The sequence below is a fragment of the Psammomys obesus genome, unplaced genomic scaffold (genome assembly GCF_907164565.1).
Source record: "Psammomys obesus unplaced genomic scaffold, mPsaObe1.curated_primary_1811, whole genome shotgun sequence".
NCBI lineage: Eukaryota > Metazoa > Chordata > Mammalia > Rodentia > Muridae > Psammomys > Psammomys obesus.
Genome location: NW_026591086.1, coordinates 15,961,341 through 15,985,867, shown reverse-complemented (window position 1 = coordinate 15,985,867; position 24,527 = coordinate 15,961,341). Strand labels below are relative to the sequence as shown.

Here is a 24,527-nt window from a genome sequence, read left to right as displayed (position 1 = left end):
AGAGAAGGCATTTATCCATGCCAAGACTTTCAGGAGATGGTAGATTAAACTATATTTTAAAATATACCATGTTATATATGGAAGCTCTTTAGGTAATTTTGGGGTTTTGTTCTGAGTACGGAGGCTTGGACTCAGGGCCTTGTGCTTGGTAGGCAAACAGTCTATCACTAAGCTACTAAAACCTCTTTAGAACAATTTTTAAATAGTGCCAAACGAGGCTGGAGAGATGGCTCAGCAGTAAGCACACCTGCACTCTTACAGAGGGCTTGGTTCAGTTCCCACCACCTACATGTTTGTTCACAACCATCTACACCTCCCATTCTTTGGGCTCCCACACCCTCTTCTGGCCTCTGCACCAGGCACTCACATAGTACAGACATGCATGCAGGCAAAACACCCAACATATAAAAATAAATCTTTCAAAAAGTGCCAAATGCTGATTAAAAATAAATATGCTAATTATCGGTTAATTGTGGAATTTATATCATAATATAAGTATACAGGAAGTACTTTGTTTCTTAGCTCTTAATTCAATTATGACAGTTAAAAATACTTCTTCAGTCTTTTATGAACTATGTATGCTAATTTGCAAAGCCCTGGATAAACTTTACTTTATATCTAAATGGCAGAAAAATATTTCCTGAGTTAGGCTACATGGTTTAATTCAGTTAATAAATTGAAACATTGATCTAATAGAGGCAAATCAGTTGCTGCACTTAAAGATTTTAACATATAAATCCGAAATGTAACTATGTGATTAGAAAATAATGAAGCTGACCGCATAATAAGGATTTGCTATGACTATCACACTCAAATAGCTCTAATGTTCCTTAATCATTCAGTCCTGGCAATCTTCATGTTAATATGCTGGCTACTAAAGGGACCTCCTGATATTTAACTGTACATCTAGCTATATAGACTTAACATGTTAAAATCTAAAATTGCGTAATAACTTTTGTGCCTTATAGTTTCTGTTGTTGTTTGGCGCTGGGAAGAATACACAGGCATTCATCTTTGCAGTTGGGAAAATCCCTGGCAGTCAATTTGCCAGGCAAATTTGTTATGCCTTACACCTTCCTCCTTGGTCCACCAGGAAGATTTCTTAGATGTAAACTCTTCTATGGGAAGGATGAGACGGCGAATGGCACGGCCAGTGGTGTCTATCAAGAGGATAGTGTTACTCTGGAAATACAGAAAACAGTGTGAGAGTCAAGACATGTTCCACTCTCCTACCCCCCGCCCCCGCCATAAAAAGCACAGCGCCTAGGAACGGAAGAATGAAGGTTACTGTGATACACTAAAGGGAAGACAATGATGCTAAAATGGGAGGTATCACGAGGCAACTCAGTGATGTTAATACACAGTATAAAATTTTGGTTAATTTACTAAAGATTTTCTAATTTGGTAATTATGTCATCTTCTCTTTGAAGAGTGTCCTAAAATCAAAGGTAGCTGCTCTGCAGTTCTGTTTATTTTATAGTCTGAAGTCAGAAGGGAGTTAAGATTGCACTTGGGGCTGGAGAGATGGCTCAGCATTAGAAGCCTGGCTGAAGTTCAAACCCTGGGTTTGATTTCCAGCACTCACTTTGTGGTGCACACTGCCTGCAGCTCCAGTTACAGGGGTCCAACACCCACACCTGGCCTCCATGAGTACCAGGCATACACACAGCACACAAACTTCATGCAGGATTGTCCGTGCACACATGTGCGTGTACATACACACACACACAAATTTTAAAACCAAACTAAACCACCACCACCAAAACCAACAGCATACCTCCCCCAGCTTTGATTAACATTGGACTGGCCTGAAATGCTTTTCTGTGGTGAAGCCAAGGATGTGCATCATCTGAGTGGCGATCCTTAGCAAGAACTCAGGTTGTAGGGAAGGGCACTGTAGAGCTACATCTCTGCCCCTGCCACTCATGAACTTCCACTATTGTTATTACAATAACATGCAAGCAAGGTTTCTGTAGCATCACTAAGAGCTGGGCAACAGAGGGACCAGCAGTCAGGGAGTTCCCTGGTGGACAGATAGGGAAAAGAGGCTCTAAGAAGACTCATGTACTCTCCACTTAAACATTTAAGATGCCCAACTTCTGGGTTCTTCTCCTTCTGTATGGCAAAGCCTTGATGGGCTTTTTTCTCCCCTCTGAAGGGAACTATTAGGAGTGAGGAACTTGCAAATCTTGCACTGGAGGCCCCTATTGTAGAACCTATAAGCTTACATATCTTTCTTTGTATTATCCAGTTTTACCTGTGATCACCCAAGCAGTTAATTCTAAAGGAGAGCGGGAGCTCATCCCACACATACTCAGTCCCCTGCACATCTAAGTAGACTTGGACACATCCTCACGACCCCTCACCACCCTGGGGAGCAGGCCCTGTCCTTTTACATGCTTTGCTCTGTGTGCACACAGAGCATGTCGTGGCTTCCAGTAAAACTTGCCCAAGTGCTGAGACCCTACTTTTCTTACCCTTTACTCTGAATTAGAGGGTGGGGGACGGGATTCCTGGAACCCATCCTAACGGCATCACAATGAAGCAGCAATCTCTCACTAATTATTTTTTTCAAGAAAAGAAATCAACCCTAAGTATTGAACTTATGAACTGGGCACATAAAATAAGGATTTAAAATTGAGAAAGCTAGAAAGGATTAAATATTTTCAAGAACTACAAAAAGCTGTTTTTTTCTAGTTAAAATATAAAAGCAAGCCTGAGTAAAAAGGACATCTACAAGTTAGGCCTCTTTGTTTCATAACAGTGCAGTTTTATTGTTTTAATTATGGTCTAGTTGTCCTCGTCCTCGAAAGTTCTTAGAAAAAGGCACCAAGCACCCAACGACAACAGACACCATAAAAGATGCAGAAATAATGAAATATGGTATGTTTGCTCCATTACTCCACAGTATCAGTTAGATGGTCTATATTTAAAGCAAAGGAGAATACAATTCTGATTTGGTTATGGCTTCTGTCCTCTACAATGCAGTCTAGTCAGAGAAATTTAAAATAACAGAAAAATGTATTTAGATAATTTAATTAAAGCACCCCAGAGGTAAAACAAAAATTTCACCTCAGAGCTTCCTGCACACCACATAGTGGTTTTTTGTCGCGTTATTATTCTTTAGTAAACATGCTGATAAAAATCTAACCACTTCACAAATAACACCTCTGAATAAAACTTCCTGAAAAGAAAGTGTCTGGCTGTGAACATAAACCTCCTGGAAAGAGTCTGTGTCTGCAGAGACTTATGGAATGATTGGAATTGTGGAGAGATTGGAATTTTACAGGTTCAGAGGCTAATTTATCTTGGGCTAGTTTTAGCTTCTGGAATAGCCATTCCCTGCCCCATTCTGTCTCTAGACTAACATCTCGTAACAATTAATAAAAATCTCTTAGAAGCTATGAACTTAGCAGAACACTAGCTTCCACCATCCAAGAGCTACGAGTATCATCAGGTAGCACCTTGCTGTCCCTGTTTCCCTGGTGCACCCACCAATGCTTTTCAAACATGTCTTGATTTATGACTTTCTTTGTTCTGTAAAACTATAAAAATGTCACGAAACTGCTTCCATGTTGGAACATGGAATCTTGGAAAAACCACATCTGTGTTCCCAAGTCACAGTCACCCATAATGCCTCCAGAATAAACTTGCTTATTCTCTTTAAGATGGGAGCTATAGTTTTACCTTGACATAGCCTAAAATCACATCATTTTCCAATTCTGTGTTAAGAATATATGTTCAGTATCTTCTTTAGAAAAACATCTAGCACAAGAAGTTTTGTTTACTGATATTTGAATGTTTTGAAGATGGTGGTGAGAGCAAAGAGCTTTTCCTTCTGTAAAAGTGAAAGCCTGAGGAGACAGGTCTGTGGGAAAAGTGCTTGGTCAACAGGCACAAGGAGCTAGAGTCTGGATTCGCCAGGCAATCTAGTCAGCTAGACCTGATGAACATGTTTGGATCAAGTGAGAGACCCTACCTCAATATAAATACATTCAACTGTCATAAATCCTCAGCTCCTAAGTAATCTGTGATTAAAGGAAGTCCTAAGATAGTGCTCTCCCCTAAAAAATGGAGAATAAACAGATGATTACACAGATAATTCAGTGTAGTCCTCATTTATCTTCCTTTTCTAGGTTCTAAAACGTGTATTCTCCTAACTGGGCCTACGTGACCTGAGCAGCATTCCACTAAGTCTCACACACACGCACACATGGTACACTGCCCTATGGGCTGAGACTGGGCTCTCCTGACCCTTGGCAGCGGGAAGGAGCTCTGTGGCTCCATCCTTTTAGATGTTAATGGGTTCCTTCTGTAAATGACTAATGATATATTCTGCCTGTGCTTAAAAATAGAATCTCACGTCACACATGAGTACAAGAAACTGTGGCTTTGGCACTGCCTGGGGTGGGGGCAGGGTGGAGAAGCAACCGAGCCATTTTATTATGCTTGTATCTGACTGGGAGAAGAGTAACCTCTGGATGACCTCTACGCCCCAAGTCTGAAACACTAAATGCTGTGCAGATGTAATAAATAAGCCCATGAGAACAAGGGGCTGTGGGGGGGTGGGGCTTTATTTTTAGTTTTCCTGTCCTCACTTAAGATTTTATTTTAGCAAGGAATTTTTGAACAACTTTCCAACTAACCAGGAGGATACATCTACCACAAAACTTTATTTTAAAATGATAAGGGACAGATTTATTTGTGGCTGCACTCTGTCCCTTTCAACTTTGTCTTCAGTTCTACCAGAACCAGGAAGAAGGAAGAAAGGGCAGCCCACATGTTTATACCACTTGTTAAATTGCAGAGCTTTGCAGTGCTGGTAATGAATCCACAGGTCTATCACCCTGACTGCCCCAGCTTTTTTCTTTTCTTTTATATTTTTTAAGACAGGTTTTCTCTGTGTAGTCCTGGCTGGCTGTTCTGGAACTTACTCTGTAGACTAGGCTGTCCTCACACTCAGAGATCTGCCTGCCCTTGCCTCCAGCATGCTGGAATTAAAGGCATGTGTCACTATCGCCTGGCCTGACTGACTCTTCTATAAGAGTCAGCTGGACTAATCTCTGTGAGGAGGGGAGGAGGGCAGCTTGAGGAAGCATATGGACACTGCAAATGTCTGCTCAGGATGCAAAAGTCAGGTGGGATCTGAGAATGCCTAGCTGTGAGGCACAGGAATGAATCTCAGCTCTACAATGAAGACCTCATTTCCTCAACGAAAGTCATTGTCACTGAACAGAGAATTAGTTTACAATGTTGCCAAACAATTGGCTCTTTTGAGAAATAAAACATGCGCTTAGTATCCAAATACTCTAATAGTTTTACAGAATTTGTATGTGTAAATTTCTGTTAATGTGACAAGCTGAAAATCTGGTGGGACTGTTTGAATAAATACTTCTAATTTTGAGTCTCACCCAAATTTGATTAGCTTATTAAATTCAAATCCACCCTGACAGGTGATTCTTATGATGGATTCTTCAGGTTGTAAATACAAGATCAATGGCAGCATTGATATTTTATAGGAAATCTACAAAGTAAGAGCCTCATTCTAATTTGCTGGAGAGAAACTTATGTAAACATCTGGTTTGGGATGAACTGTGCTTCCAGTAGACAGTAGCGGAACCAAAGCCTGAAAACTAAGTGCGACAAAAACAGGATTTAGAATTGTTTCAGTAAGGGCTCGTGTTGACGTCTTCAGTGGACCACGGACATGTTATTTAACATTCCTCTTGATTAGATATACTATAGAAGTACTGTTTCTACATGTATATAGGGCACATGTATGTGTGTAAGTGTTCGTGCACATGTGTGAAGGTAGGGATGTGTGTGTGAGAGGGTGGGGGAGGTTGATGTTGGATGTTCTCTCTTATTTCTCTCCACCTTAATTTTTGAGGTAGAGTCTCTCACTGACGTCAAGCTCATCAATCTGACTTACTACACCGGCTGGCCAGCAAGCTTCAGCGATCCTTCCTTATCCTGGTCAGTGCTGGGATTACAGACATACACAGTTCTATAACTTGGGTTATTTTGTTTCTTTGTTTGTTTTTAGGCAGGGTCTTACTATGTAGCTCGGGCTGTCCTGGAACTTTTTATGTAGACCAGGGTGGTCTCAAACTCAGAGATGCACTTCCTCTGCCCCTGGAATGCTGGGATTAAAGGTGTGTGCCACTATGCCTTCACACTTATGCAACAAACACTTCATTGACTGAGCCATCTTCCCAGCCCTGAATGCATTGTTTCTTTGGAGCAGGTTCTTTAAGCACAGTTACTGGCACTGCATTTTGTTAACATTTTCTGTTCTGAATTCTTTTAAAACTACATTCATTTAGTGTGTGCACACTGGGTACGTATGCACGCACATACGGTGTGCCACGACACGTGTGTACGGACGTCAGAGAGAGGACAATCTGTAGGAATTGTTTCTCCCTTTCTACTATGTGGGTCCTAAGGATAAAACTCAGGTCACCAAGCCTGGCAGCAAGGATCTTTATCCACCGAGCCATCTTGCTAGCCATGTCATGAATTATTTAGACTTTTCAGCTTCTAATACTCTTTTCTCCAAACAGTAGCAGTGAGGGCTAAAGCAAAGTGCTTGTCTAGTGTGCCAAAGGCACTGGTCATAAGAAAACTTGTAAGTGTAGTTGAGTGAGTGGGTGAAGTTTAATTCTGCTAGGGTTGATCCAATTTGGTTGGGTATCAGTCCTATTATATGTTTATTGGTAAGAATAAACTCTCAAAGTCTGGTTTTGTTCAACACAAATACAGTGAACAGAAACCCACTGGGCAGCTTGAAGAACAGTGTAAGATGGCAGGTGCGATGGCTCCTCCTCTGGACGGGATGAACATTTGCCTTACAGGATGCCTTACTGTCTTTTAGTACCCTGCTTCACCAGCCACCTGTCTCAGTTCCTGCTGGTGATGCGTTCTCATCTCTACAATATCTTAGTATTTCAGTCTCCCAGGGTCTCTACAGACATTCAGTTCCTTGGTGGCCTTGTCCAGTCTTCTGACTTTAAATAACATGCCAATATTCCAATGGCTTGCCAGTTCAGATCTCCTGTCCTCACCACTTCACTGAACTCTATGCTCATTTCTGCCTGGTTGCTTAACTCACACTTCAAGTTTAGTATTTTCCAAGGTTCCCGTCCTCATCTTAGTTGATGGGAACTCTATCCAGATTGCTAACCCCCTAAATTTTGGCATTGCCTGCTGTAACTTCCTTTTACCCCATATGTCTGCTCTGTTGGGAAGTCCTGTAGCCTTTTCTTTCAAAATTCATCTAGGATCTAGGATCACTTATGACCTTCATCATCCTCCAAGTCACCAGTATCTTTGGATGGCTCACTGCAAGAAGCTCTTAACTGGCTCTTTCATTCTGCCCCATCACTCACAGATAACACAGAGCAACCAAAGAAGTCCCTTTCTACCATGGCAGATCACATCCCCACTCACCCTCTCCAATGCCTCCCCTTTATTCTTAGGGCTCAGAACCTTCCATTGCCTACAAGGCTCTAAGCAATCTGCTACCCACTGACTCCTCTACCTTTCCTTTGCTCCCACTCACTGGATGAATAACCTTTCTACTTCACCTCTTCCCACTCTCACCCTCATTCAATCTTTAAAGGGACGAGATAGCTGTTTGCAGTGGCGTACACCTGTAATCCCAGCACTTGAGGAGGCAGAGGCAGGTGGATCTCTGTGAGTTAGAGGCCATCTGGTCTATAAAGCAAGTCCAGGACGGCCAAGGCGGCAGCAGCAGCTCAACAACAACAAAGGAAGAGGGAATGATCTAGCCTCTGGACTCAGAACTCATCATTCCCTTTGCCTACTCTCTTCTTCCAGGTTTCTATGCTCTGTCTACCTCCATCAGCCAGTAAAGCCATTCAGTCTGCTTTATTTTAAACTTCATTCTCTTCCTCTTGTTTCTTGCCCTCTAAGCCAAGATATAATTTAATTAGTGATTTATTTTTCTAATTGTCTCTCCTGGACCAGACTATGAACTGAGAAGACAAATATCTGTCGTCTCTTTTTAGAAAAGGTTTATTTATGGCTTTTATGTGCGTGTGTGTGCACTTGCGCGAGTTTACGTGTGTAATGCTCAAGCCTCTAGAGGTCAGGAGAGGACACTGGGTCCCCGGAGCAAGAGTTACAGGCAACTGTGAGATGCCATATTGGAAAACTGGATCCTCTGCAAGAGTACTAAGTGCTCTTAACCACGAAACCATCTTTGGTGTTTCTCGCGGTATTCCCAGCAGTAGGCATGAGATTTGTAAAATGAATACTATGCCTCGTACAACACCTGGCAGACGTTAGGTACAAAATAGGCACATAAAACCAGAACACTTTCTGTTAGTATAGTGCAGCTTAATTAGAGCTTTAGAATTTCCACTAATTGAAGCAGAACTCATCTTTTTATCTATGTCCTCTGTTTGGAATGACTTTCAGCCTGATGCTAGCTAGCTAGCTACGCATTTGTGCTTCTCATTAAGGAGAGCTTAATTTACTAACCCGTAAACATGATGGCTAGACCTTGAGCATTACTAGACACACAATGACCCCAGTGCATTCCATCCAGGGGATGTCTGTGGCTATCTCTGGATAATGTCACTTAGAGTTCAGATAAAATGTTCCCCTCAGAGGAGATAACTTGCCTCTTTTAAGAACCATTACCTACTTCATCTCCAACACACTCTCTGACCTCACCCTGCTTCTACACAACCTGGAAGTGCTGTATTGTGTTGTTTACTAGTTTTTTGTCTATCACTTTAAAGAGACGGACAGTTTCTAAACTGTCAATGGCGCTAAGGTGGAAAACTGACCAGTGACTGTTTTCAGACTTGCAGGTTAAGAAGACAGTAGCCAACCTTTGTGATATTGGTGCAGTATGGCCCTTGGCCTTTGCCAGGCCCTGTCCTAGATCTTTATGAAAGCATAGGTTTTCCATCATAGCTGACATCACTTTTGACGTTTCCTTCATAGCGTTGACTCTTCTCATGGCACCTTGTGAATGCCTAGTGTGCCTTACCTGCTCCTCATGCAGAACAACTTGACCCTTGAGTGGACTTCCCAGTGGTGCTACTGTCACAAATGGACGCCAGGCTCCACTGGCCATTCTCGGGAAGATATCAAAGAAGTCCATGGAGAAGCCATTTTTCCCAGTCATATTCATAAAGTACAACGAAACGGGATTGCATGCAGCTACATACAGCGTATGTTCACCATTTTCTGAAATGACAAAAATATATTCATTGTGCAGTTTGCGAATAGTTTTCTGGTTGGCTAAGGGTTCCAGCACAACTGAATCTTGAGCCTGAGCTCAGGACAGAAGCTCGGAACATGGTTTTTAGGTTTATCAGACTGAAAAGCTCTGCTTCTAGCCTAAATGTAGACAGAGTGACACTCATGTATGTAGCAAAGATGCACCTATGTGGGCTCCCAAAGAATTCCACAATGTCTCATGGCAACCCCATTAGATATTTGACAGTCTGTGAGGTCAGGAAAATTTTCACCGTACGGTAGCAAAGGGTTCTGTGAGCCAGTGTTTTCCTGTATCATGCCATTGTTCTTTCAGGACACTTTGTCAAGCTTTCCTCTTTTCAGTAGTTATTAGGTTATAGGATTTTCTTGCTATAAATAAGAAATTTGATTTTTTAAAAAAATTGGAGCTCTGTGCATCTCTCCTTCCCCAGATATGGTTATTAAGATTTAACTTAAGGCAATGAACATGCTAAGCAAGAATTCTACCACTGAGCTAAATCCTCATAGCCTAGCACTATGGATTTTAGCTTCCAAACTGATGTTCAGATCCTGAAAATTTCTTATGCAGTCTCTCTTATATCTAGGCACTTGCCTATATCTGGCTTCTAAAGTATATAGCAATGCTTCTATTTATTCCATTCACCTGCAGAGCTAATGAAAACACATACACTGAAACAGTGGAGCTCAAGTGGGCTGTCACATTCTGAGCTTTTAGCAAGTTCAAAAGGATGCCAAGGCTGCTAGTTTGAGCGCCCCCCCCCCTTGAGCTAACTGGGCCACAGTCCTTGGTACACTGTGAGGCAAGAGTACAAGCTGCTTTTGCCTGATGAGTGCTTTAAGCATTGCCTGTCTATCGGTTATTCATTTTACAGCAATCATATTTCTTTAACCTCAAATTGAGATAAAAAGGAAGACAGTGAGATATATCAAAGTTTGGGACAATCCAAGAAAATCTGGATCACATATATGTATGAGTCATTTCTAAAATATTTATACAAATATGCCTAAAATGTCAGATATATAATACATAGATATACACTATAAATAGTAGATAAAAAGATATCTTTAATTTAAATAAATAAGCTAATATCAATAAAGAACATAGACACCAGGCAGGGCATGGTGACACATGCCTTTAATCTCAGCACTTGCATTTGAGTTTGAGGCCAGCCTGGCCTACATAACAAATACCAGGCTAACCAGGACAAAATAGTAAGATCCTATCTAAAAGAAGAGAATAAAGAGAAAGAAAAGGAGGAGGAAGAAAAGGAGGAGGAAGAAAAGGAGGAGGAAGAAAAGGAGGAGGGAGAGAGATGAAGATGTATTATTATTAATTCTTTTGAGATAGGGTCTCAGGATATAACGCTGGCTGTCCTGGAACTCACTATGGAGACTAAGTTGGTTTTGAACTCACAGAGATCCACCTGCCTCAGTCTCATGAATGCTGGGATTAAAGATGTGTGCCACCATATCTGGCCTGTTGTTCAAGAGATGATATGAACTATGCTGTAGCAGCTCCAAATACCAGACAGAATAGTAGAATTTGTAACTGGTGGGCCTTTTAAATGTACCTATTATGAACAAAAAGAAGTCCAATTTAACATTTCATGAGCACTTTCCTGCAGATGAGAGGGCGGAAGGGATACAGGAGGAACACTGGCAAAAATACAAACAAAAGTATTATCAATTGTTCTCATATTACAGGTATTAAGTGCTGTCTGGTCACTGGCTCAAATACATAGATATATAATTAACTCTAACTCTCTTCCAAGAAAGTGGTTTTTGTTTCCCCCTCTGAAAAAAATAAAGAATAGGTTTTTAAAAAGAGAGCAATTAAAACAAAGGGGAAGTATATACCAAGTATGTCTTTCTGCTTCCGGGATACCTCACTCAGGATGATCTTTTCTAGTTCCCACCATTTGCCTGCAAATTTCATGATTTCCTTGTTTTTCATTGCTGCATAGTATTCAATTGTGTAAATGTACCATAACTTCTGTATTCATTCCTCAATTGAGGGACATATGGGTTGTTTCCAGATTCTGGCTATTATGAATAAAGCTGCTATGAACATGGTTGAGTAAATGTCCTTGTTGTGTACTTGAGCATCTTTTGGATATATGCCTAGGAGTGGTATAGCTGAATCTTCAGGTAGAATTATTCCTAATTGTCTGAGAAAGCACCAGATTGATTTCCAAAGTGTTTGTAGAAGTTTACATTCTCACAAGCAATGGAGGAAGGTTCCCCTTTCTCCACATCCTCTCCAGCAAGTGTTGTCACTTGAGTTTTTGATCTTAGCCATTCTGATAGGTGTAAGGTAAAATCTCAGGGTCGTTTTGATTTGCATTTCACTGATGATTAAGGATGTTGAGCATTTTTTTAAGTATTAGTCTGCTATTCTCTATTGAGAAATTTCTGTTTAGCTCTGTACCCTATTTTTAAAATTGGATTACTCGGTTTGTTGCTGTTTAACTTCTTGAGTTCTTTATATATTCTGGAGTATATACTCACTTATAAGTGGATATTAGACCTATAATATAGGAAAATCATACCAAAATCTGTACACCTAAAGAAGCTAAGCAAGAAGGAGGACCCTGAGTAAGATGCTCGATCCTCATTCAGAAAGGCAAATGGAATAGACATCAGAAGAGGGAGAAAACAGGAAACAAGACAGGAACCTACCACAGAAGGTCTCTGAAAGACTCTACCCGGCGGGGTATTAAACCAGATGCTGAGACTCATAGCCAAACTTCGGGCAGAGTGCAGGGAATCTTATGAAAGAAGAGGGAGATAGAAAGACTTGAAGGGAATAGGAGCTCCACAAGGAGAGCAACAGAAGCAAAATGTCTAGGCCCAGGGGTCTTTTCTGAGACTGATACTCCAACCAAGGACCATTCATGGAGATAAACTAGAATACCTGCATAGATGTAGCCTGTGGTAGTTCAGTGTACAAGTGGGTTTCCCTAATAAGGGGAACAGGGGCTGTCTCTGACATGAACTCAGTGGTTGGCTCTTTGATCACCTCCCTTTGGGAAGGGGGCAACCTTACTAGACCACAGAGGAAGACAATGCAGCCAGTCCTGATGAGACCTGATAGACTCAGGTCAGATGGAAGGGGAGGAGGACCTCCCCTATCAGTGGACTAGGGGAGGGGTATGGGAGGAGAAGAGGGAGGGAGGGCAGGATTGAGAGAGGATGAAGGAGGGGGCTACAGCTGGGATACAAAGTGAATAAATTGTAATAAAACAAAACAGTTGCAAATATGGTTTCACTCTGAGAGGAAAGGGTTACATTTTTTCAGGGAAAGCAAAAGAGCGTCTTTTCCAAGGCAAACTGTGACTGCCTGCTGGAGCAACCTTAAGCGCTGTGTGCAGAACAGAGGGGCCAAGAGCAAATTTGAGAAGTGTCACAGGTGATTTGCTGTCCTTCCCACGTGTGGCAGAGTGTCACCGTGCACTCACAAGCGCCGAAGTTCAAGCTTCATCTGTGGACCCTCAAATGCTCTCTTTCCTGGTGAACGCAGTGTGTCCTGATGAGAGCACCCATACTTTACCACGAACAAACAATCATATGATCTTTTACATTATTCAGAGTAGCTGACATAAGGAATAAATAACATCCACAGAATTTACAGGAACAGAAGCAAGACACTGAGTCATTCCCCTCAGTAATTTCCAGCTCAGTCAAATTAGTGGCTCTCCCTTGCTTTTCCCTAGCTGCTACTTCATATTGGTTTAGTAACTGACATCAATGGAGGAACTTCTGTCCAAAGCGGCCCAGGGTCGCTGTACAGAGGAGGCAATAATGGCACCCGGCCAGAAGAACAGAAGCTGACAACTACCATACTTTACCTGCATCCTTGACAATGAAAGGCCTAATGATGGCAAGTCTCTCTAAGCCTCCCTGCTGTGGCTGACGCAGTCACAAAACTGGAATCCCACCCTCCCTCCCCCAAATCCAACGTTTTTCCTTTTTTCTCTTTCCCTTCTATTTTTAGCACACGTCTGGGTGTGTTTAACTTTGTGCTATGACTGTAATGAGAAACAGACAAATGCATACCAACTCAGCAAAGCTTAGGGTTCACAATAGCATTTTGTGGGGTTGTTAGAGAAAATTAGTTCTAAATTATATATAATTGCTATCTGGATCCACCAAGTCACTGGCCAAGACTTTCACAGAGTTCATGATGGCTCAGGATTATTTTAATCCCCCTGTTTTAAAATCAGTACAGAAAGAGAAGATTAAAAAAATTGGACATACCATGTGATACAGCAACATCACAGATTAAATTAACTTCATCTATTGGAACCCTCCAAGAGGTATATTCTTCAGTAAAGTTTAGGAATCTTGCATCATGCTTTTCTATTGGGTACTCTTCTATGTTCACAAGCACTGGACCCTACAACAGAATAACAGTCTTAGTGATGATGTCTGGGTGGTAACCAAAACAGTTCTTCCAAAACATCAAAATGTGTTTGTTAATATTTAATATCTCAACATACTCTACTTTGTCACTTGGCATAGAACTTAAAACAATAATAATACTACATACTTACTGTCATGAGTGCGTTCATGTGTTGTAGCTCACTCTATTTGCCACTTCCTTTTGTTTTACTGAAGTATACCATGTATAATGCACTATAAGATTTCTCATGCCTATACCTCTTCCTAAACCAAGAACCCATTCTGACCTCCAAATAAAAAGACCCCAAGCTGTCTAAACCAGTAGAATAAGTTAATGAACCAGAGACTAATATATTTCCATTGTGAAGAAAGATTGTGAAATCATTATACTGAAAATATAATGGCTGAAGTTGGTCTTTTAAATGAAATGTTAAAGAAATATATATGTGCTTTTAAGACAAACCAAAAAAGCTCCTCAAATGACTGATAATCATTAGTGCTACTTATAAAAGGTAGAATATTGCACATGTGGCTCTCCAACATAAACATAAGCAAAGGAACTAACTTGATAAACCTGTGAGTATCTGTGCTGGGTAGCTCCCTGGAAGATCCTACAGGCACAGCGAAGCTTTCAATGATGCCTGTGCCCTTAACTAAGGGTATTTGGGCTAGATATTGGTGATCATGTCCCCTCCTATCTAGATCGTACCTAGGGAACAGAAGTCAAACAGTGTCCCTCTCAAAACCTTGAAAATCCACTTCTGGGATTTTCTGCGATCACCCACTTGGAGGGGTGCATTGGGAGGCAGAGGGGCGGCCGCTCTGACAAGGACCTCTGACAAATGCGAAGAGTCTATGCTCCTGGGAGGGACTGGCAGACTAGGACTTACTCCCTGATTCTCTAAATACTACTTTAGTGGAAGAAAACATCTTTTTGTTTATGTACTGCCATGACTGTTATTGTGTTACAATAACAATTTCATAGTCGCAACAGAATCTTTATTGACCACAAAATCTACTATATGTACTCTTTGGCCATTTACAGGTTAGGTCTGCTGATGTTGCTGTCTGTGCAGATGCCAGCAGATAGAAAAACATCTATTTTAAAACAGTGAGTTCAGTGTTGTCCCTGACTTCTGTTCCTAACTACCTAGAGGGCAGCTCTTTCTACCTCAAATGCTTAGAATGATTTTGATGGTAACTAATGAATAGAAACTCTTTCCCTTCCACAGGAAGGCAATGTCAACAATGTATGGTAAAAATAAAAATAAAAAAAAGCAAAACAGTTTAATCTCCTTAGTAAACCTAAGTAAAGACAAATACCACAAAGTAACTTTGCAAGGAAAATAAACAATATACCCGACTCACTGTTCTGAAACACAAGACCGGCTCTTAGAAGTTCTGTTTGGCGGGTAGCAACTGCACACATTGAATTCCTAGGAAGTCAGATTGAACTCTAAGTTGGCAAAGAAGCTAAAGGGCCAGCCAACCACGAAGTCATTTCTCAGACTGTATGGAACATTTCTACAGAAGATTTGAAAAGCCTGTAAGATTCAATGTTAAGAGGAAATAATAAGGATAACAACCTTTATGTCAATGTGATTCGTTTCAGCTGGACACAAGATCTTTTGCATTCCATTTCCCGCCTGACCAATTATCCAGTAGCCCATGAATGTCTGCTCTGGTAGAGGAAACCTGTGAAAGATGATTTTAAAGAGTAAGCATTTTTTCCTATCATCAAGTGTCTTAGAGTTACTACTGCTGAAAAACCATGACCAAAGCAACTTGGAGAGAAAAGGGTGTATTTGGCATATGCTTCCACATTACTGTCCATCATCAGATGAAATCAGGACAGGAACTCAAACAGGACAGGAACTTTGAGGCAGGAGCTGATGCAGAGGCTATGGAGGGGTGATGCTTTCTTACAGAACCCAGGACCTCCAGCCAAGGAATGGTACCATCCACAGCAGGCTGGGTCCTCCCCCACCAATCACGAATTTTAATGCCCTACTGGCTTGCCTACCGCCTCATCTTATGGAGGCATTTTCTCAACGGAGGTTCCCTCCTCTCAGGTGACTTTAGCTTGTGTCAAGTTGACATAAAACCAGCCAGCACACCAAGTCGCAGGGGACACGTTCACCATCTATCACCAGCAACACACACATGTATGAAGAATGCTTTATTTAGTAGTGAGTTCTGCTCCATTTTGTTTAGAATGCAGTCTATAACACCATGTTTAGAATGCACATTAGGATGAGAAAGACACTCAGAAAATGAGAGCCTACCTATTTCCCCTTTATGACAACCATAGTTAAGGCGAATGCATTTTCCACTGGAGTTGACAAATGTGTAGTATCCTTACATGCAGATTCCTGGTAGAGTACAGGAAGGCTTGAAAGAAATTGAAGCAATTCATTTTATTTTCATTTTTTGGTCTCTTCTTTTAAATTGTGAATCAAGTAGTAACCAGGGTACACTAGCGCTAGGCCCTTGTTGGAATGTTGTAGAGGAAAAGCCCCACAGACTGTAGTTTGGTGATAATATGTAGTAAATACACAGAAATAGACACATAAATGTGTTACCTAGTGCTGAAAATACCCATGTAATCAATAATCAAAAACCAGGATCCAGAAGTCCTTGGAGACTACATTTCACTGCTACCATGGAAACTACACCCTGACTTCTGATGGAAATACTTTGTATCTGCTTTATTTTATTTAAAGAAATATAACTTTTTGTTTGTTTTGAGACAGGATCTCACTATGTGGTCCAGCTTGGCCTTGAATTGACTCCCTCAGTCTTCCAAGTACTAATACTACAGGCATGTGACACCCTGCCCTGCTATAGCAACTTTTCATTTCCTTTTTGTGATAGGATCTTGAATAGCACTGACTGGCCTAGATTACACTATCTAGAACCAAGCTTGTTCCTAACTTGTGGTATTCCTTCTACCTCTGCCACCCGAGTACTGGACTTACAGGCATCAATACAACATCTGGCTTAGGCAATATTTAAGTAAAGTGATTCATACGCTAAAGCGAATATGACAGCAATAAAGAAGTGAATGTCAGGCGAACTTGAGAACAGAGCTTCCACTTCTTAATTACACACCTTTTTACCTGAACCTTTAAAAACAGGACCACTGATCTGTCCTTTTCATTTAACCATATTTCTTATTCATGATATGGTAAAACAAAACAAAACAAAACAAAACAAAACAAAACAAAACAAAACAAAAAGACTCAAAGTTCAAAGTTCTTTATGTGGCCATAAAGCAAACTATGTTTAGAATGAGAATGGCGAACATTAGCAGAGCACATATTGTACTGACAAGTTACTTAGTTTTCAGTATGATATGCATTTCCATAAGCTTAGTAAAACCATATAGCTTTGATTACTCTTTGCATAAAACAAGGAGCTAAGCACTCTGGCTGAGTATGCTTTTTTTCCCTTTGAAACATGAGAGGAAAAAAGGGACTTTACAGTGAGTGTTTTCTAAGGCATATGACACTATAATGCCTGGCTTAAAAGGACACATTGGAATAAGTTATCTAAAATACATGTTAAGGGACTGAGATGACTCAGATGTTAAAAGCACTTGCTGTTCTTACAAAGGACCTGAGTTACATTTCATCCACCTTGGCTCACAGTCACCTTGAACTTCAGCTCCAGGGGATCCAATGCCCTTTCTAACCTCCATGGCTACTCCCTCCCCATACACGTCAATGAAAATATGCAGCTAAATCTTAACAACATAATAAAATAGATTTTAAGTACCTAGACCATAAACCTTGATTGAGAGTAGAAGGTGGCAGGGGCCAAGTTGAATAGAAGACTGTTGTGCTCTTTTAAATAAAGTAATAAAATATATTTCTGCACTAATAGGGCAGACCTAGGGTGGAATCTTCTAGCTCTTCTAGTTTAGGGAACAAACTATATTCTTCAATTGTCCTCCGAAGTTCACCGGTCTCCAAATGCAGAAGGAAAAACATAAGGAGACACATTAATTTTTTTTCTTAGCACAGTATTGGTGAATGTAAAGCTATCTGGGTTTTGTTCCTGGTTCTCTTATTAACTACCTATGCAAAATTGAAAAAGGATCCCAGCTAATGTCTCAGTATTAATTGTTTTCATTTATAATGAAGGGATTGATCTATATGGTCTTTATGGCTTGGAAAGTCTGTGACAATCATGGAAGCCAGAAGCCAGAACTGTCAGTGTAGTTTAAAGGGCTTGCATTAGCTTAGTGCTCTCGAGTGAAAGTGATCCCTCAGAATGAAAATGTCTGTACCCATCAATCAGATGGGTCCCTTGGTCAATAGGCTTGCTTTCTCGAAAAATAAAGAGTCTCTAAATAGTCCCACTTGTCTGAGGACAGTGTTTCACATCTTGATCTAGTTATAGCTGGAGAACTACTTAATAAAAATAACCACTGGTATCCCAGCATAAGAAATGCACACCGGGCTGGGGCTACATCTAAATTGCAAAAGTTTGCCTAACATGAGCAAGGCTCTTGGCTTGATATCCAGCACTTGAAAAAAAAAAAACAAACCACTAATGTATTCATTAATAATTTAAAAAATGATACTCAGATGCCAAGAAAGAAAAAAAAATGAATTCATTTGAGAAAAAGTAACCTTTCTCAGATTCCAGTTCCTACAGACAATTCCAAAGATGTTCATAAGTCTGCTTAGAAGTTGCCAACTCATTCTAAATAATAGTCATGGAGCTCATAGCCTACCCAGCTATCTGAAAAAAGAGCCCTGTCTGCTTGGCTGGCAGAGTATGGGATGGCCCCTTAGATAACCCACAAAGGCTGCATCCAGAAACACGTAACCATGGTAATCATCTAATGGCAATGTCAACCACAGCTGAAGGACGCATTGGCAGATGTCCTGGGGTTGCACATGCCCACACCATCCTGTTCCCTGGTTGTTCCTGGACCCTGACAATAGCTGGGAAACCATAGCCCCTCATTTATTTCCCATGAAGGCTCCCAGAAGCTGTGTGTATGTGGCTAAGACCATACTAACTTTCTTCCCTTCGGTAAGTTAGCAGTCAGAGGATGGGGGAGCACTGTGCTTGGGATTTATGAGCAAGCTTTGGAATAATTGACAAAATGGTGGCTGTAGGGGTGGGGGTCAGGGGTGTTACCCTGATAAGTAGTTAGCAAAATGGTCTTCTTTTCTGTTACTGAAATGCAGCATCCAATTCCAACCAGACTTAAGTTTTTACGTTTGATTTGATTGACACAATAATGACATTTTCCATGATTTGAAGATTATGTCACTGTGATGTTGAACTGTGTTAAAGTCCTGGCTGAAATGATGTCTGGGTTTGATTTTAAGTGGGAGGAGCATGAACTCAAGGCCTATAAATAGAACCACTTTTTATTTTCAGTGTCATTCATGAATTTATGTGTTTTAAAACAATGCTGTATTTTAGTACTTGTGTTGTGATATTTCCTAATCCTTTGTGGAAGCGGTAACAAAGATCAGAGACAAAGAGTTTTGAGTAAGAGAAAGGTGCATATCAAAATTATGACTTGGGTCAAATTATAGTCCTTTGAGCATGTTAGAGAAAGGAAAAGGATTTGCTGTTTTTAAACACACAGACAATCCGTAACACGATACATATGGACACCAGTTAGGTAACAGTGTCTGAAGGAGATGGGAGTGTGCTGTCTCAGAAAAACTTCCAAAAGGAGAGGGGCTGCGTTTTAAAAGCACATGCTTTGGCAAATGTCTGCTTTCTCTGAACCGCTGCCAACACTATTTCTGGAGTCTGAAAGAAAACACATGAAAAAGATTTGGATCTTTCTAAGGCCATTATGCAATTGGGAGTTGTTGACAGACCTATTAACAACAACTCCGAAGACATTTCCTTACCACAAGAACTACCAAGGTTTATGGGAATAATGGACCCCTTCAGGGTAGTTCCCCCAGCTCAGAAACTCAACAATTACTACCATCTTTGAGGAGAAAGAGAGCGACTCCAGTGATAGTGGCCTCACTCATCCTACCATCTGAAAATCTCAGAGGACTGCACTGCACGCTTTCACAGACCATTCCTGACAAACGCTTCCCACTTGGCTCTCATCCCTTCCTCTTGCTCTAGGCCAACCTGTAACTCGGCCTTACCTTCAACTACTTTTTGCTATTCCCTCAACATGTGCATTTTAACGCTTTCTCGAGGCCATCTCCTCCCTCTAGAATTCCATTCTGCAGATGCCTCTTCAGTGAGCTGTGTCCCTTCCTCCTTTGAGATGGGGTCTCAGGGAGCTAGTTTTGAACTCACTGTGGAGCAGAGGCTGACCCTGGGTCCTAATCTTACTGCCTCTACTTCCCAAGTATTGGGGTTGCAGCATGTATCTCCAACACTCAACTTGGAGGGTCTTCTTACGCCGCAACCCAAACAGCATTGTCCGTCCTCATAGTTCATTCCAGAGCGGGGGTGGGGGTGGGGGGAGGAGACCAACCTTTTGCCCTTCTGGGTTTCTATACAAATTCATAATATGAAACTCTGAAGAACTTTATAGAGTCTCTAACTTTCTAATTTAAGGGAGTAGAGAGAATACAGTTTTAGAGAGAATAGATTAGAAATATATCTAGGAGATCTTTCATATTTTTTCACTTAATAAAATAAAAAAAGTCAACAAGGCGGAGTACGGTAGCCTATGCCTACAATCTCAGCACTGAGAAAGTTAAGGCAGGAATCTGAGCTAGGTCAGGCTACCTGGAGTCTTACAGATAAGCCTGGATTATATTATATTGTAAGTTTCTCTCTCTCTCTTGCATGCACACACACACATACACACACTCACACACATTCCAGTCACATGCTCAACAGAAAGAAAGCCTATTTAAACATAAAATAGTAGTAATGGTACTAATTCCCTCCTTTGCCAAGAACTTTAAAATCTCCTTCCCATACAGCCTGCAAGTCTCGGGCAAGTTTACACTGTTTTGCTAAACATAGTATGTACGTGAGCATGCTTGTGTATTTCCTTCTCTGTTCCTGATTCTATATTCAGTCATTAGTTTCATTTACGATGTGGACCTCTGCCACCCAGAGCCTGCTGAGGTCACAGTACTTCACGAGATGGAAAGATTTGGGTAAAGCTGCTATTTTTGGCTGGCACTTCCTAATACACCTCCTGCTCTCAGGGTCACTGAGACCTTGCCTTCCTGGAGCCAAAGCAGATGCTGACAGCTTGAGCCACACTCTCTGGCTCTCTCCCTCCTCAAAGATGCTGCCAAGCTACAGCAGCCTTAAACTCTCAGGGGATCTGACACTCTCATACAGACACACATGCACTCAAAACACCAATGCACATAAAATTAAAAAAATAAATAAATTATAAGAAAAACTTTCCTTCATCTTTCTTCAAGTTCCACTGGGAAGAAAATGCTTTCCCTTCCTCTGTCATCTGTTCTACTTACTACATCTTAGCAGTTTCAAATCCTGTGTTCTTTTCTTTCCTAATCATCTCCGAGAATGCCTGGGCATGAAACTCCAGCCATCTTCACTGGGAATATAGAAACTTCCTGATTGTCCCACAGGAAAGACTCACAGAGGGACAACCCTACTGAGAATGAAGCCCACCGAAAGTAACATTGCCAATAGCACGTGTTTCTGATTTATTCATTGAAGAGGGTATAGGCTTTATTCAATTAGGAAGAGTTCATTTAGGGTCCACTGACTTGCCACCTCACTCTCTCAATGTTGTCCTTTCTTTTCCATTGCCACATAGAACTAATCCCTTCATTAATGAAGGGATTCCTGCAGCTGCTTCCGAATGAGATGTTCTATGCTCAGGTTCACGGCCATCCAGTTGATCATGTTCAGAAGATGAAGAGAGCCCTTTTCTGCCATGAACTTACTACTGGCTCTTCTGTCTTGGGTCACCCTGCATCCCATCACTTTGCCCTGTCACTCACAGAATACTTGTACTGCAAAATACACCCATGTTTTCTTTACTTTCAGGCCAGCAAGATGGCCCAGTGGGAGTAAAGGTTCTGGCCAATGACCTGACTTTGTCCAAAGGGCCCACATGATTGAAGAACAAAACTGACTCACTCCAAGCAAACCGTCCTCGGCCTCCACACACTCTGCAGCAGCTGTGTGAGAAATAAAATGTGATTTTAAAACCTATTAAATTTCTCTGCTTGAGTTGTTCTCCCCGCCTGCATGTGTCCAAGAACACAGAATAACACTGCATAGCTTCAACTTCCTTACCCTCATGGACTCACCCTAAGGGCACACGCCTTTTCCCACTGATATGCAGACACCTACAACACGACACACAGCACTCGTTCCTTGACTACTTTCTCAGTGACCTGTGACCTCCTTGAAGACAATATTGAGTCCTCTTCACCTTGGAAGCTCCTGCTCCCACATACTCCCAACTTCACACCTCCACGCAAAGCTTGGAAAGTGTCTGTTCAATGAGGGAATGGAGGGATACGTTAAGGCTACCACTATTCTGATCTGTTTGTTTTCTCTTCTCGGAGGCAGATTTCAATTGACAAATCTTCCCCACTGTGTTCTGAAGAGATGTCTCAACATTTCCTTCATTTGGAAGAATTTCAGCAAAGGATGCAGTCCACTTGCAATCAAATGTGAAAGGGGCTACAACAGGCTTTTTTGTAAAATATTTCTATCTGGCCAGGTAACAGGCCTTTATAAAGCCTCACTTACAAAGCTTAAAGGATTAAAGGTAATTATGTGAGACTACTTAAGATGCATACATCTCAGAATTTCTCTGGAGACTGGTCACATTTAACTCTTTCCCCCATTTCAATAAAGGAATCAAAACTGCAGCTTTTTTTTTTTTTTTTTTTTTTATAATATAGCAAGAGAATATAAAGCAAAGTCCTTGGAAATGTGACTGGTAAAAGTGCTGAGAATAAGTGACAGTCAGCACTCTGCCATGACTGCAGTCTTCACCAACACCTCCACTCCCCCACTCCACCCCAGCTCAGGAATACCACAGAAGAAGAGGTGAAAAGAATAGAAAAGTTAAAAGACGTGGAAGAGTACTGTACAATGCTGTCTTCTGGACATGCCGTGGCTTTTGTACCCATGAAACTGTAGCTATGGTTACCTGCACAATATCAAGACAGCTGAAACTCCAGAGTGGATGGGGTAGGAATCCATAAAGCCTCACCCCTACCTGAGGAGCAATTAGCAACAGACAGCGGCTGAGCGGGGGAGGAATTCTTTATAGCTACTGGTAGGTTGCCTGTATTCCAGTGGCTGGTTTCACATTTATAAACATATGGACGACAGTGACTGGATTTACTAGGCTGTTCAAAAAGAAGAGAGACGGCTGGATGTAGGGCATGCCTTCAAAATCAGCAGCTGAGTAGCACAGACAAGCACATCTCTCTGAGTCTGAAGCCAGCCTTTTTACACAGTGAGTTCCAGGCTTTCCAGGGCTAAATGGGGAGACCCTGTCTCATGGGAATGTATGAGGTCAGAAGGGGCATGTATTAGAGGGACTTGGGGGTGCTTAAGGAGGACACAAGGGCAGATATGCTCATTTCATTGTATACATGCATGACGTTCTCAAGGAATGAAAACTTTTAGACTTCCTACATCCAACTTCTCTACCAAGCCTGGTCCTCCACATCTTTCTCTAAGGTCTGGAAGAAAATAGAAAAAAAAAAAATTCTATAATTCATATGGAACCACAAAACGCTCCAGATAGCAAAACAATCTTGAGAAAAAAAGAACAATGCTGGAGTGATTACCATTCCTGATCTCAGATATATTACAGAACCACAGTAATAAAAACACTGGCACAAAAACAGACATATAGACCAATGGAACAAAATTAAAGACCCAAACATGAGTACACATAGTTACAGCCATTTAATATTTGATAAAGATGCCAAAAATAACCACTGAAAACCAAAGTACCTTCAAAAACTGGTATTGGAAAAACTGGATGTCCGCATGCAGAAGAATGAAATTAAGACCTTTATCTATCACTTTATGCACAAAACCTAACTCCAAGTGAATAAAAACCTTAATGCAAATGTGAAACCTGAACCAATGAAACTGCTGGAAGAAAACAGACAGTAGCCCTGACATAGATGTGGGAATGGACTTTCTGAGTAGGACTCATTTGCCCAAGAATTAAGGCCAACAACTGTGGGCTTAATGAACCTAAGCAGCACCTACACAGCTAAGGAAACAATCTGGGAAACAGGAAGTCCACAGAACGGAAGGAAGTCTTTGTTGGCTATACATCTGACAGAGTATTAACATAAAAAGGGGTAAAAAACAAAAATAACAAATCAAGCAGTCGATTCATTCAAAATAGAAAAATGTGCCTGGGATTTGGAAAGAGAAATCTCAAAACGGGGGGGGGGGGGAGGCCAAGAAATATCTCAAAAAATTTTCATTGTCCTTAGCAATTAGGGAAATTTCTTTGAACAACTTTGAAATTTCATCTTATCCCAGTCAGAATGGCAAAGATCAATTTTAAAAAAGTGAACAACAATGACAAAAATGAACAAATGGTGGAAGGACTTAGGGAAAAGGGAACACTCATTCACTGTTGCTAGTTCCGTTCGCTGGCCCAGCTCCTCTGAAAACCAGTTAGGAAATCCTCAAAAACCTAAAAATAAATCTACGATGTGACCCTGTTACGCCACCCCTTGCATATACCCTAAGGACCTGACATCCTGCCTTACAGATACTTGCTCAGCCATGCTCATTACTTCTCTTTTCCCAATAGCTATGAAATGGCAACAACCTAAATGTCCTTCAGCTGATGAACGGGTAATGAAAACATGATACCTGTACACTATAGAACACTGTTCAACAGTCAAGACACTAAAATCATGAAATTGGATGGTAAA

At 41.2% G+C, this 24,527-nt stretch overlaps 1 protein-coding gene across 1 annotated transcript in view; it reads right to left on the bottom strand.

Moving 5' to 3' along the window:
- The window catches only part of Vwa8 (von Willebrand factor A domain containing 8), a 355,260-nt gene that overhangs the window by 92,473 nt on the left and 238,260 nt on the right, over window positions 1-24,527 (bottom strand). The window contains exons 27-30 of the mRNA XM_055609598.1: window positions 15,243-15,351; window positions 13,513-13,651; window positions 9,023-9,222; window positions 1,072-1,182 (exon numbers count right to left, since the gene is read on the bottom strand). Coding sequence (XP_055465573.1) covers window positions 1,072-1,182; window positions 9,023-9,222; window positions 13,513-13,651; window positions 15,243-15,351 — 559 coding nt within the window. The remainder of the gene's footprint in view (window positions 1-1,071; window positions 1,183-9,022; window positions 9,223-13,512; window positions 13,652-15,242; window positions 15,352-24,527) is intronic.